The sequence below is a fragment of the Vespa velutina genome, chromosome 6 (genome assembly GCF_912470025.1).
Source record: "Vespa velutina chromosome 6, iVesVel2.1, whole genome shotgun sequence".
Classification (NCBI taxonomy): Eukaryota; Metazoa; Arthropoda; class Insecta; order Hymenoptera; family Vespidae; genus Vespa; species Vespa velutina.
Window position 1 is genome coordinate 538,378 of NC_062193.1, and position 15,913 is coordinate 554,290.

General features: G+C 35.2%; 2 protein-coding genes across 3 annotated transcripts; both read right to left on the bottom strand.

Moving 5' to 3' along the window:
- Positions 1-15: 15 nt before the first annotated feature.
- LOC124949764 lies at positions 16-15,053 on the bottom strand. Of its 2 annotated transcripts, XM_047495430.1 has the most exons (6): positions 13,307-15,053; positions 5,579-5,865; positions 5,203-5,371; positions 4,797-5,107; positions 4,221-4,341; positions 16-291 (listed from the first exon to the last, which is right to left on the bottom strand). In XM_047495430.1, exons 1-6 carry the CDS (start codon positions 13,581-13,583, stop codon positions 47-49), a joined length of 1,410 nt encoding a protein of 469 aa, XP_047351386.1. In that variant the 5' UTR covers positions 13,584-15,053; the 3' UTR covers positions 16-46. The 2 variants fall into 2 exon arrangements, with proteins under 2 accessions (XP_047351386.1, XP_047351387.1); XM_047495431.1 differs by lacking the exon at positions 16-291 and having other exon boundaries at positions 2,501-4,341; positions 13,307-15,044.
- Positions 8,524-13,434, bottom strand: LOC124949765 (G-protein coupled receptor Mth2-like). The gene is made up of 2 exons (XM_047495432.1): positions 13,303-13,434; positions 8,524-10,969 (listed from the first exon to the last, which is right to left on the bottom strand). The coding sequence occupies exons 1-2, from the start codon at positions 13,337-13,339 to the stop codon at positions 9,855-9,857; spliced, it is 1,152 nt and encodes a 383-aa protein (XP_047351388.1). The 5' UTR covers positions 13,340-13,434; the 3' UTR covers positions 8,524-9,854.
- Positions 15,054-15,913: the final 860 nt, after the last annotated feature.

Consider the following 15,913-nt stretch of genomic DNA (forward strand, 5'->3'; position numbering starts at 1 on the left):
CAAAGCCATCCATCCATCATTCCTCGTCAGTGATGCATCATACTTCTCAAACATAAATCTGCTTGAAGTAAGGCAATCGTCGATAGGAAGAATTCAAATATCGTCGTGCATTGGTTGTCATCTTTCGAAAACGTTCGTTCGAGGTGCATTTTTCCCACAATCTTCTTCCAAGATAAGAGGCACCTTCAACTATTCTTCTTATTATTCGTCCTTGACTCTCAAGTATACAGTGCAACGTCATACGTAATTCTTTACGCATAGTCTTTTCATTTCTTCGTCGCAATGAATAATCTGTCGGACAGAAAAGAGAAAGAAGAAGGAAGAAAAATGAGAATGGGAGAAAAAAAAGCCTTGGGGAGAGTGTATAAAAGTCGATTTTCAATGAATTATTATAGTTTTTCAAATAATTATGATTTAAAAGTTACGTCGCTTTCGTGACTTTTCGACAATGCTAGAATAAAATCGATCGAGATTTATAGTAATGCGTACAAGTATTTACATTAGTACTACGTCATCGTCTATTCGTAATGGATCCATCTTTCAAACTTCGCGATCGTTATAATATTTGATTTTTTTCTTTGGTACGTAACATCATAAATTTATTACTTACATTTTATAATTTTTCCGTTATGATAAAGATTGTCAAAAAGAAAAAAAATCAAACTTGTTCAACTCCGTAACATATCCGAAAGGTACTTAAACGTCAAAGTTTAGCTTAGATTAGCAACAAGTTCGTGTACATACCCGTAGGAACTTATTTCTCATTTGTGATTTCGAAAGCGTGACCCTCAACTTTTAGAACGTAGGGGGAGGGGTGATGGGCGTAGAAAAGGAAAATAGAAGCCTAAAAAGGCTTCTCCCCCTCACAACGAAGGGTGCAACCTGAATATCTAATACGTATAGCTTACGTTTATCGCGTATGTACTTACGTAAGCATTAATCATGCTACTCTTAAGTATGATAGTATCAACCGGATTATTAGAGGAATCATCAGATCAAGATATCATCAGAAAGTGCATTGCTATTGTATTAAAAGAAGAAAAAAGAACTAAAAGAGAAATAGAGATAGAGAGAGAGAGAGAGAGAGAGAGAGAGAGAGAGAGGGAGTTTATTCTCGTCGCCATCTTGTGATACTCTTGTAGAGTGCCACCGGCAATCGAGAGAACGAACGGAAGGGTTTTACAGGAAACGTACGACGTGGCAAAAAAATAGCAGTAATTTCTGTCCCTTAGGCGCACGTGCGCCAGCCGAAAATCTCGGATATATTCCCGTTCGTCGAGCCGAGTCGAGTAGGATTTCCCTCATTGCGGGGCCTGTTTAAACAAGGGGAAACAGAGTCATTGTACCTATAGCTGTGCTCTCTGTCTTTATCTCTCTGTTTCTCATCGTAGAGAGAGAGAGAGAGAGAGAGAGAGAGAGAGAGAGAGAGAGAGAGAGAGAGAGAGAGAGGGAGAGGGAGGGAGAGAGGGAGAAAGGGAAATTCTTCTTCCCTTCTCTTGCAAATGCAGCTGCGTGTATTACACACACTGTAATACGGAACACTGGCTGCGTTTACGAAAAGGTATAAGGGTAATCGCTACGATAGGAACATAGTTCTCCCTTTTGAATAAACTCTGACTGAAAAAGAAGCAACGAATAGGTTTCTTTTGGTGTCTTCTATCCGTTCTGCAAGGCAGCATTTGCGCTCGAGGAAGTCGTCGTTGACAAAAGTTGATCTTTCTGTAAACGTTTGTTGTAGGAGTAAATCTTGCGAGAAACACATGTATTCGTTGTACGTATATACGTTTACGTGTGTATGTGTGTGTGCGTGCGTGTGTGTACACGACAACGATAATATCGTTCGTTTATGTTTTCTACAATAACGGACGAAATTTATTTCCCTGATATGGCGGCGATTCTTGCAACAATGGCGAGTCGTTGACTTCCGTGAAAAATTTGTTTCGCAATATCCTTCAGTGTTCCGTTTTTATTTCGATCGCTACTATTTTCACATTTTCCAAGCGACATTACTAATCAAGTTTATATTCTATTCCTATACGAGAACTTGGTATCGTTTTATTAACGAATGTCACAAAAAGGATCATTCGCGATTAATTGTCAACTTGTTTTTCTTCTTATTATTCATATTTTTCCTGAAAGGATACTTCGTTGAGAGGGATTCTGTTTTATTGAAAAAGAAAAAAAAGAGAAGGAAAAGAAAAAAAAAAAGAAACGAAAAGGAAAAATCACGTAATAGTTAACAGAATTCTTTAAAAGGGATGAACGAAAAAAATATCGTGTTCGAATTCGGTGACACTTTTTGGGGATTAGCATTATTTATTTATTTAAAATCGAAAAAGTACGACTTGGTGTACGTCCTCTTTGAACGTTCTCGTACTTTGGCGAATGAATAAAAAGAAGAAAGAAAAAAAAATCATACGAATTTCGAATTCGAGTTTGTTTCGTCAAAAAGTTGTCAGATTAAGAGGAGATAGGATCGTAGAATCATTTAAAATTATAGTTAGCGTGAAAACTTATCTTTTTATTTCAAGGTTCACACAACTGATATATATATATATATAATCCGTGCCGCGGTATGTGCCGTGGTACATTAAACGGCTTACTTATGCTTAAAAGAATGAGGATTATTACAAGTATATGTTAAGTCGTATTGATAGTGGTGTTTGAGAAGGCCGAGGGGGAAGTGGGTTGGGTGGGGCGGTGTGAGGACCGTAGGTCAATTGAATAATAATTAGAAAAATTTAATAAAATTTTAACTTAGACAATCAAGATCGGAGTTAGGAACACATATTTATGATCACGGCTTTCAATGTTTCACGAGATAAATCGTGTATCGAGAGAAGCAAGAAACGACGAACGAGAAAAGAGAAAAAAATAAGACACACACAGGAAGTAAATAATGCAAGAATGAGCATAAACAAACGAACAAACAAAAATTGATTAAAACAAAAAATATAGGAAGGACATGTGCAAAACGATAAATGGGGTGGTAATAGTGGTGGTGGTGGTGGTGGTGGTGGTGGTGATGGTGGTAGTAGTAGTAGTAGTAGTAGTAGTAGTAGTGGTTGGTGTTTGGACGACCGATGACGGAATAATGCAAAAAAGATAGATATTAAATTCGGCTGATTCGACATGGAACTCTCTCGATCTCCCTGGTAAACTTTCGAAGAGCCGATAAACGCAGAAAGAAAGCTACTCGTCGAGGCGCAAACGTTACGTGTCACAGAATGTCGGATATCCAAAGATTCATATCGCCTGATACGTTCATATATATACATATATATATGTATACATATACATGATATATATATATGTAATATATATACATGTAATATACATATATATATATATATATGTTACGTATATGTACGTACGTGTATATATATATATGTATATATTTAATGCTCCTGTATTTATAGTAAATACGTGCGACAAATCCAATAGATCCTTTTCCTTCTCCTCCTTCGGTACGACGCTCGATTTTGTAAATTTCAAGGATCCATATTGATCGATCGAATGCTATTACCGAACATCAAAATCTTTTCATCTCTCGATCCTTCGGCCATGATCACTTTCACCGTTTACTTCCTTCAAGCACTTACGTTTAAAAGAAATAAGAAACGAACGAAACACAAAGAAAAAGAGAGAAAAAAAAAAAGCAAACAATGATACACAATTCCATTGAGAATCCTTTTTCGATGATAAGAGGAGATCTTAAATAGATCGTCGGAATTTAATCCTACGAGGATTTATCAAGATTATTACGATGAACGATAGGCTGAGAGATTAGGTCGAAGTAAAGACTCGATGTGATTCCAATGGGTCTTGCGTGAATCGAGAAATCTTATGATCGATAGAAAAGTTGTGCTGTTGATGATGATGAATGGTTAACGAGACGCGAAAACAACTGTGCTCTGTGGTGGCTAGTTGTCTTACGAGTAATCGATGATCGTAATATGTAAATATGTAAAATACAATTGATATAGAAGTTTTTGAGTCTTTGTCGGAGAGAAAGAAGGAAAAGAGAGAAATTCTTATGGGATCGCGTCGCGAATAAAGACACAAAGAGCGAACGATATAATAACAACAACAAAATGCGAATGGGAGTGAGACATGGTCGTGTCATCGAGCTAAGCCGAGCCGAACGAGGAGCTATCTGGTTTAATGAACCTTCACGATGCCACCGGCTCCGTAAGTACCCGCTAGAAGAGCTTGCGTACCGTAGAGCGATCCTGCCCTGATTCCAAGTCCAAGTCCAAGATTCGTGGTCAGTAAATTAGGCGCTGCCAGGCCAGAGCTAGCAACCAGAGATGATCGAAGCAAGGGTGCACCAAGAGCAATCTAAAGATCAATCGTCATTATCGTTATTGTAGATAATCACTTTAATAGGAGGATAATTGGGTTATGTTAATTTTATATTTTAAGAAGATTTAATTATAGATTGTAATTTAAACTAATATCGGATATCATTTTTAACAAATTCTAGATAGAGATAATTGAATATTCAGATATATGGATGCTCGGTGTAATCTTTGATTACTCTCTATTTAATTAAGAATCTAATGTAATTTATGTTTAGATAATTAGGCAGCAGAGTACTCGGATTTTCTTACACTTGCTTGTTTATATAAACTCGTTTAATATATATCGTTTAGATATCTGAATATTTAGATTTGTACTTTTCAATTATTAAGATTTGATGAATTAGTCAATCGAAATATCGTCAGGTATATTCGAGTAAAAAAGTAGATAAACAATGGACTAATTTTGAAAGTATATGATCAAGTTAAGTTTACCTGAGGACGAAGGGCTACCGCGGTTGGTGCTGCTGCAGCTGCAAGGACTGGTCCAGGACGAGCAAGAAGTTGGGGTGCTGCGACTGCCACGGCAGGTCGTGCAGCGGCTACAGCAGCGACCGGTGCAACTGGTGCAGCTACGGCGGTTTTCGTTACAGTTACGCTAGGATCCTTCTGTACGACTGCATTGAATCCATTGATTGGATCAGCGGCATATGAGACAATTCGTCGAGAACCATCTGGTTCGATCAGACTGTAACTACCCTGGACGACGTCGCCACTCCGTGTTTCTTCTTGAGCCTTGTTATCACCTTAAGTGATATAAATTATGATAGAAATAAATTAAAATTTGAATAAATATATCATGCCAATTGTAAATAATAATACAAATTTTAGGAAAAGTTACCGGTAAGTCCATCGGCGACGCTGTAGCTGAAACTATATTGAGGATTGGGATCGTAATTTTCTGTTCGAAGAACCGCGGCTGGTGCAGCAGCAAGTCCCACTGCTGTAGTTGCTGCAGGCAGAATGCCTCCGTGACAGGCTGCCAGAAGAGTCATAAAAAACCCAAGAGTCTGCGAATAAAAAGGAAACAGATACGGATTAAAAATATGGTTGATATCTTGAAAGATTACATCATCTTTCTATCTGATTTTTAATCTTATTATTTCTTTTTCTTCCTCTTTTTTATTTTTTTTTTTTTTAACTAGACAAAAATTCACGCAGGATCGGTCTTAAGATATGGAATGAAAGAAATGGATTAATTAGTAACGCTGGATTACTTTGAAATCCATGGTAATTGGAGTCTGGACGTTTGTGCTGGTTGCTGCCCCGAAGACTGCGTGGTAAGAAGGACCGAGCGAGCAGACTTTATACCAATCGGCATCGGTTGTCCCCGCTCTCAATATTCTCTTCGTCATACGTATTTTCTTTGTGTTCGCATAGACGCACACGCGTGACTGCATTCGTACTTGGGTGATTTCGTAGGACTGTGCGCGATCGTGCGTGGACATCCGTCCTACGTATTCCGTGCTCGTTGCGACTCGTTCGGAAGGTCCCGTGATTTGATCTTGACAAAGAATTTCAACAAAGTACGAAGATTCTCTAGAAGATTGATTCTCTTCTTCTTTCTTTCTTTCTTTTTTTTTTTCTTTTTTTTTTCTTTTTTTTTCTTTTTTTTTTTTTTCCTTAGCTTTTTTCTCGTTTACATTTTATAGCATTATTCTTTGAGATCAAGGATATTTGAAGTACAAACGAGTTCGTTTAGGAATATAATGCGATAAAATATAAAAAGTTTTATATTTCCTTTTCACTATACTTGTTAATTTCTAGATAGATCATTTTAACGATATTAATTTTACTTTAAGTTTTTAGAAAGCCGTCTTAATAGATTCATATGAATGAAAAATCTAGACATTTATAAAGGTAATATTTTATGAATAGATAAATATGTATAAGATATGATTCATGTGCATATTGGATCATAATAATCATTGAAATCTTATTTTTGATCTGGGTCGGTCTCATAAAATTTGAAAAACATTATCTTCTAAAGAATGTTCCAAATTCGTTGAAAACGACCTACTTTGTACTTAGATGGATTTAGTGAAAATTAAATTCAAAAAGGAACTAGGTTGTCAGGTAAAGAATATGTAAAAAGGGCAAATCCATTTGTTCATTGTTAAACAATTAAAATCAATTATCAAAGATCCTTTCGAATGAAACGATGCGTGATTATAAATTTTCTACTTATTCATTTTACTGTATGTGATTGATACACTAGAATTTCTTTTTATTTACAAGATCTTGATAATATCGTATTAATTTGGAAAAGTACACTTGTTCCCGGTAGAAATGTCGAGTGGAAGCTTTTCACGTATTACCTTTTCAATCCGACTCGAATTCACGACCTGGATCTCAGATGTAACAGGTGTACATACATGTCGTAAATAGAATGATATCGTAAAATGAAAAACGTAAAAATATCATACTTAATAGGCTGAGACATATGAATAATATTTTCTGTACAATTTCCATTGTCTCCTTTTTCTATTTTAATATTGATCTTTCTTTAAACGTTTTAATGATAATTTCATTAAAATTTTTTATTAATAATCATGGAAAATATTATGTATCTTGCCAAAATTTTCAAAAGATACAAAATGAAAAAAAATAATTCCTTATCATTTCTCCTCATTCTTTTGTCTTATTTTATTTATTTATTTATTTATTTTTTTTTTAATATTCTGACATAAAGTAAATAAAAAAGAAAATGGCCAAATTCACAAACGAACTTATTAATTAGCGTGACGTAAAATATGATTGATTATACTGAAAATTGTCGAATGAAATAAAGGAAAGGTATCAGAGTGAAAATTCGTGTATGATTAAATTGTAAGCGAAGGTTACAGCAACTCGGTAACCCAATTAACGATGGAGTACAGAAAGGACAAGAGATATGGTGAGCCGTTCATCGTAAGAGGATGATGATTAGGGATCAAGTAATGACGATGTGTAAGGTAATAATCGATATCATTGCAACATTTGGTAATAAAATCTTTCGTCGGTTTGCGAGGACGTTCGGCATAGTATTATACCTAGAGATCAGGATCGAGATCAAGATGAAAAAAGAGAGAGAGAGAAAGAGAGAGAGAAAGAGAGAGAGAGAGAGAGAGAAGGGTGGTTAGCAGCTCGCACGGTCGATACATGTAGGTCAAGTAATTCGAGTGGTAATTTAAGGAGCAGCAACGGAGTTGCTAAGAACGCTCTTCGTAACTTTAGCTCGGCTGGTTTCACAAACACTCGGCCTAGTCTCTCAGGTAAAAGCACTGTAGACCAAGGGTGGTCACATATGAGTATGTATATATATATATATATATGTATATATACACAGATACACACATGCATATACATAAACATACATATACATGTATATATATATATATATATATATGTATGTATGTAGTCATTGGTACGTACTTGTATGTATATATATATATGTATATATGACCATTGTACAGGGTATTCGTGAAGAACGATACGAAAGTGATAGAGGGAGAGAAAGAAGGAGGTGGAGACCGATTCCTCCGATAAAAGCCACGTCGCTTGGCATCGTACGTCCATTTCCGAAGCAAGGAAGCGATTGAGAACGCAAACGGGGGCGAGACACCTTGCACCGAGAAGATTTCTCGACTTCTCTATTTCTTCGAGGATTCAACGCGCGTGCTAGACGACCGACGGGACGGATAGAGTAACCTTTGTTCTTCTTCTAGACTCGACTCCGGAGGATTCTATCTTTATCTCTCTTTTTACATGCACGCACATACACACCCACGTACATACATACATATACACACACACTCTCTCTCACTATCTATTTATCTATCTATCTATCTGTCTTTCTCTCTCTCTCTCTCTCTCTCTCTCTCTCTTTTTCTCTTTTTAGTTCTTATAAAATTGTAATCTTCTTATGCTTTTTCACGTTAACCGTTTGTTTGTATATGCAATGATTTCAAGGCGAGAGACCTGGATGGTTGTCTCAAAGAACACAAAGGGCAAAGCTTACTTGTCTGTCGAAAGTGCGAAAAACGATTTTCTTTTCTCTTCTTTTTTTTTCTTTTATATATATATATATATATATATGGGAACAAAAGGAAAAAAGAAAAGACAATTACTTTACGGAGAATAGAACTTTTTTCTTTTCTTTTTACTTTATTTGTCCGGAAAGAGAGAAAGAGAGATAGAGATAGAAATAGAGGTAGAGAGATAAAGAGAGGGAGAGAGAGAGTATATATTTTCTCGACGAAATAATATTAACGATATAATTACATACAAAAAGTAATACAGTAAATATGAGAGGAATATATGTATATATATATATATATATTCTTTCATACGAAAAGAAAATAATTTTTAGCGAAAGAAAATGATCTTCATTGAGAAAAAGAAAAATACAAAAAAGAAAAGATAAAAAGACCTGGCGTACAAGCTTTTCTTTCTATCTTTTTTTTTTTTTTGTTCTTTTTCTTTTTTTCGTCGTTTCTTTCCTGAGGTTTAATATGCTTCTAGAAACTAAAGTGAGACTCGAAGTTAAGACGTTGTTGAAATAGTAAGTCGCTTGAGCTTCTCTTTTACGGTAACTGCAATGACCGCACTGACCGCGAACGTTTAGTAGTCTGTCCCTCATGTCTCGATGCACTCGCCCGTGTTAACGCGCTGCGGAACGCGTTCCATCATTCTCAGGAACGATTCTTTATAATTGCTGACTCTTATCCTAATCATCGTATATTATTTATCGCATTAAATGATCATTCATCATCGTACGATGCTCGTTCCAATTCGACGATCCTTTTGCTTTCCTTTCGTAAAGGACATGATAAATGACCTAAACCCTATTAAGAAGTAATAATGTATATTCCTTCGATGGATTTATTCGTTCACGTTAAAATTTGAAAATAAAAATTCTAATCGTAAGTCACATTCACATATTTTTCTTTTACGAATCGTAATAAATATTTATTTGTATTTTTCTTCATAGACATATATCAGAGATGGACATTATACGATGGATTAATAAACGTCAATCTTTTATGAGAAATATTTAATGGATCGTTTAATTAATAACTTATAATTCGTCTTTATGTAATTAACGTAACATATTGTTCGAGTAATAATTATACTGATATTATTCGTTCGTGCAATCAATTTAATTGCATTTGGTTATCTTTAGTAAACAGCGGATTCGTAACAAAATGAATCATCGTTCGTGCGTGTTAATCGTTTTACCAAACGATCGAAGTAAAATTTGTTGTTGCGTGTTATTGAGATAATTATTGTCTAATTTAAAAAGTCATTGGACATTATTTAAGAATGATCGGTAATGTAGAGAACATTGTTACCGAATCATTGAAGAGATGGATCATGCGAAAAGTGATTTTTAACTATAATTTTATCAGAATTATTTATCACAAGTCATTAAAGTTTTGTTAATTTTTTTCATGAATTAAAAAACGTCAGACACGTTCAAGATTATCTGTCACAGTTGAATGAGAAACGGTACTACTTTATTTCCACATTTTCTTTGTTATGATTAACAGATTTATATTTAAAGAAAATACACCTATGAAAACTATTCCCAAGTGAATCTTTTGGCAATATAACGATCAGCATTAGAATCGGTTGGATCATTCTAAGAAACTTAAACACCCAAAGTTCGGTATAGATGGCACCAAGAGCACTGGTAATCCATGGTGAATCCATTAAAAAGTAAAGTTTGAGAAACATAAAATAGGATTCGTTGGTTTTATTTTTTGTCTTGCTCGCGATAGTAATAGACTTTTTAATGACGATTATCTTATAAGTTGTATAAATGAATAATATACTGTTCATCAGACAAATAAGTATAGGTATAGTTGCGACGTAGACGATGACAGCTATATTGGGACCGTTGGAAAAGTTATGAAAATTTGGTTTGATAGGCGAGTTCTTTGGTACTAAAGGCGATAATTCGACGATACAAGCAATAGCCGTCGGCACGAAGGATATACCCCAAACCCAAACAGAGTATATCAGAAACTTTCGTCTTTCTTGAGCTCGTTGCTGTTTGGGATCGGTTGGTGGCGTCCAATGGAGTCTGGTGATGACCAGGGTCATGTCGATGCAAATGACGAAGAGCCAGAAGGTGGAAGATATCGATAGAAACATCAGGGCCAAACAGGAGATAGTGTACACCGAGAAGTAGAGAGTGACACGACAGAGTAAGGACCATCCGATGGCGATGAGGATAGAGTTTAAGATGACCTGCGAAACATTGTAACAAAGGACCGCGCCATCGTAAGCGCGTTTACGTAGCCCGGAGACCGTCGAATAAATCAGTACAACGATAAGATATGGTAAGATATAGATAACGTTTGCGAATACAACTATGTTGGCACCCCAAAAACTCAATGGCGTCAAAATACTTTGACAATAATGGGTCTCTTCTTTTAATTCTTTTTTTATCCCACATAGACTGTTATTGTCATTAACTTGTCGTTCCTCTAGATTAATGTTAAAGGATTCATTACGATTGAGAAACCTTTGAAGAATGATGTAACTGTTGTTAGATCGATACTCGAAACAAGCATTGAAGCATACCCATGAGTCCACCATGGTACTCGTCATTTCGGTATTATCTGAAAACATAAATACATGCTGGTGGTAGAGAGTAAGTCGATGGCTATATATATATATATATATATATATGTATATAGCTGTGTGTCGGTGCGTTATAGGAGAACGCGCGCGCATGGTATCGATCCCGAAGGGTGAGCCGCGCGCTCTCTGTTTGGATAATTTGGCCGGGACTTCTGCGTTCCTCTTTCTCGTACACTCACATATACATATAGCTAATACACGTATACCTAGGAACAAGCAACGATTGTTTTGTCCGATCCTCGTGTTCCACCCGATTGAAATTCCATATGGGAACGTTTAATCGTTCGTTCGTTCGTTCGTTCGTTCGTTCGTTCGTTCGTTCGTTCGATTGGTCGGTTGGTCGTGATTTCGCTCGATCGAAACTGCCGTTTTCCCAACTTCCCAACCGCCATGGAACGCAACGACGATGCTTCATGGTGTATACCAGTTTACCGCTGTTCGTGCTACGAGCTCGTTAGAAAAATTCCAAAGCGAGAAAATCAACCGTTCGAGATGTAAACTTAACGATCGATTGAGATTCTATTCCGGCGTTGAAATCAAACGTGAGACGGACGTTATAGCATGACCAGAGAGAAGAAAATCAAAGATCTAATCTAACTGTTTTATACAAATTATATTACTCTTTTTATTGATTCATTATTGAAAGAGATTTTCATTAACTAAATAATAATAATCTATGCGATTGTACTTTTGATTTCATTTAATTTCTAATGTGAATCCAATGATATTTTTTTATAAAATCAACGAAAGTGTAATGTCATTTAATATTCAACGTCAAAGGATCGGGAGAATAATGCTTTTAATTTATTTTCAGACCGGTTCACTTGCCATTTCTAACTATTTTATGAGTTTTATTATATCTCCTGAGATTGGATTCGATAGAACAACTAATAATAGGTTAAATTTTTTCTGAACGAATAAAAACGTCTTCTAAGGTTTTTTACATTTAGAGGAGTACTTTGTTAAAAGAGTTAATTAAAAAAAAAAAAATATATATATATATATATATATACATTCATGTTTCAGAAAACAAGAAAAACTACGGCTTGTGTATATTTGTATAAACCGAAGGAGAGACATGAGTCTCGACTGTACCATTACTGGTTTTTCCTCGAAAACATTTATCGACCACTAAAATAACCGTCTACGCAAGAATTATCATGGAATATGTCTGGCCTATCACAATGCCGTTTATGGGCTCGTAAAAATTTAATTAGTCGTTCAATATGTGCCGAACAATTTCTGTCAGAAAAGATATCGTTCGCGACGTCATTATATTTGATGGTACGCATTAATTAATTCATTTTTAACAGAGTTATTATCCTTTTTATAAGATCGAATAATATGGATATATAATTACGTATATACACATACATGCATATATATATATATATATATATATATGTATATACACAATAAAATAATATTAATTCTCTTTTATCTTTTACATAATTAGTTTCACTTAAGCTTATAATTAATGATAATTTTATTCGATATTAAGATTTGAAAAATAAATTGTAAATAGATAAAACAAATGATATTTCACATATTTATTAATAGAAAAATAACGATTGATAATTATATGTAATATATATCTCATTTGAACCTCTTGTTTTCTTTTAATAGAATCAAACGATCATTTATCACCTCTTGACAGGATCTATAATTATAATCAATGTCACGAGTATAAAGACCGGTTAATTTTAAAAGGTTTCATTAAAATTCTTTCTTATTAAGTAACAATTTTATCAGGTTATGAATCAAGTGTCTACCAATTTATAGTTCGAAACATGTCAATAAGAAAACGAGGAAAGATCGAATGGAAATACGATAACGGCTGGTAAAGAAATGAAAAAAAAAAAAAAAAAAAAAAGAAGAAAAAGAAGAAATAAAAGAAAAAAGACTATGCGAATTAACCAAATCAGAGAGATCTGTAAGGGTGTCGATAACCGTACGATGGCCGAGAATAAACGTCGTCGTCGTTCTCGTTGCGGTTCGAAGATGGAAATGAAAAAGAAAAAGAGAAAAAGAAAAAAAAAAGAAAAAAAAAAAAAAAGAAGGGTAAACTTTCCCGAAAGGAAATACAAATCTTGAAGGGGGGAAAAAAAAGAGAACACAGGAAAAGAGGGGTCTATTATCGTGGAAAGATAAAAAAAAAAAAAAAAGCATAAACAAATAAAAAAAAAAAAGGAAGAAGAAAAACTAAAGTCGAGAAGAAGATGAGGAGAAGGGGGGAGAAGATTCGATTGTTAAAGAGAAGTAAGAGAAGGAAGAGTGATTAGATGAAAGGAATAGAACTTGGCTTACTTACATACCTTCGATAAACGGAAGAAGGGTGCGATTTGCATCGTCGTCGATTAAATTGGCACACCTCGTTTCCCTCCATTCCCTTTCTTCCTTTTTCCACGATTCTAGGACACAGCATCTTCCCCGAGTTACTTCGTTCGTAGCCTCGCTTTCAAGAATCGTGAAACTCAAAGAGTTTGCGAAGACGAATACGTAAAAGATGGACGTAAAGAGGAACGAATCTAATTTGGCCATCATCATCATCATCATCATCATCATCATCATCATCATCATCATCATCATCATCCCTCTATTCCTTTTTTCTCCATCTTTTATCTTATCTTCTCAGTTCAGTTTAAAACCGAAAACAAGAGAACGATCTTCGTAAGGCGATAAACGAATCCGTCAAACGTCTCTATAAATTCTTTTTCTTCATCGAAGATTCTTCGAGTTCACCGAGAAGCAGGTTGTTCGTTAAGCGAGTCATTCGACGACAACTACAACGATGATGACGACGACAACTACGAAGACGACGACGACGACGACAACGACGACATCGGAAGAAGAAAGGATGGAAGGAAAGGAAGGAAGATGCGAATTTCAGTAAACGAGCGAAATAAAAAGAATAAGAGAGAGAGAGAGAGAGAGATAGATAGAGGGTGGGGGAGGGGGAGGGAAAGAAGGAAGAAATGCACTCGTGACCGCACGCGTTACTACTCGTGTATCTCTATTCGACGTTGCGTTCGTTCCTATTATTAGTGTGTGTTAGTGAATACACGCATACACGCACGTATACGATGATACTTGACACAGAGTATCAGGACGGTAGGTCTTTCGAAGCACGAGTAAAGATATTTCGAAGTTGCACACACTCTCTATAGCTTCTCCCCTCTTTCAATCGTTTGTAGCATACTCGAATGTGTACATATGTGACTATGTATACGTGTGTGTGTGAGGCCATATCTCTTCTCGCGTCCTCCAACACAGTTGTTCCACCTTCGAGACCATGTCGCGTGCTGCTTCTTCCTCTATTTCTTTCTGCTCTTTCTCTCTCTCTCTCTCTCTCTCTCTCTCTCTCTTTCTTTCATACACTCGTTACTATCCTATCGGTCGGAAGGAGGGGCAAACAGAAAGAGAGAGGGAGTGTATGAGAGAGAGGAGGGAGAAAGACAGGACGTGAGACGGAATAATTATCCTTCCTTGGTGACATCAGAATATTTCCCGCGCTCTTGCTTCATACCAAGCCAATGTATATACATACCACAAGAAACTTCCACAAGGAATGAGAAATATTTTGTTGAGTTACGAGCTACTTGGGTATCACTGTTTGCTCGGACTCTTATCTTGCTTCTTTTTCTTCTTCTTTTTTTTTTTTTTTTTTTTTTATTTCCTAAATGCTTTTCTTTTTGGTTTTTTGTCGTCTGTTTTGTTTTGCTTTTTTTTCTTTTTTCTTATTTTACGTCGACCTCATTATTAGTTACTTCGTCCGTCTGGCCATCGCCATTTTTCTTTTTTATTATTTTCTTCATCTCCCCGTTTTACCTTCATCGAGAATTCTTCTCAAGCTGGATACATTTACAGTTAGCCATTGCTCTTCCTTTCCTATCATTCGATTCCTAGCGGACTTTTTATTCTTTTCTTTTCTTTTTTTCTTTTTTATTGTTGTTGCTCTTCTTCTTCTTCTTCTTCTTCTTCTTGCTTCTTCTACTTCTTCTACTTCTTCTTCTTCTTCTTCTTCTTCTGCTTCTTCTACCAAACAGGATTATAGGTGGGAGAGAAGGAGACAATTTTCAGGATTTACCGACCGTTCGAGTAGATGAAAAATGTTTGTTTCGTATGTGGCGGCTTTAGAGGAGTCTTGAGTGGTGGAAACCATTTCCTGCCGGCTGTCTTAACGGTTTAGGAAGGTTCAAAGTGTCTACAGAAAACTAGAAAGGAAAAAGAAGATAGAGAAAGAGAATATAAATCGATATCTTTTTATATGTCTCATCTCTGGATCTTTCTACTTAGGATATGTCTTCTTCTTTTTCTTCTAAGTTCTGTTTAAATTGAGTTCTTTTTAGATTCAGTGCTTGTTAAATTTGATCAAATCTCAATGAGTTTATTAATCATAGAAGAACGAACTATTTTCGTTTTCTTTTTTACAAAAAAGACGATATTAAATAAATGAAAACTAATATTTATAATAGTTGAATAAATAAATAATAAAATTCAATAAATAAAAGTAAAGTAAAATTATGATTGTTGATTCTTTGATTAAATGATAAATTTTATAGGATGATTTTCATTGAAATTGAAAATTATATATGATTCTTGTTAAATTAAAAATATATTTTTAAGGATAATACATTTATGAAAGAAATTTATTTGCAAGGACCGATGTCTTTTGTACTATAAAACGATATTTCTTTTTGTACTATGCGTGAATAATTTTATGTATGTTCGAGAGACAAATAGAATCGTGAATTGTTTAATAAAGAAAACTTTTGTCATGGTTTATACGAGACGAGAGTAAGAAAAAGACAGAGATAGGCATGTATACTTGAACTTTGTACCTTCGATAAGGGTACTCATTCGCAAAACTTCTTCGTAACTAATGTTTAACCATCCATAAATAAAAAGTAAACTCAGCGATG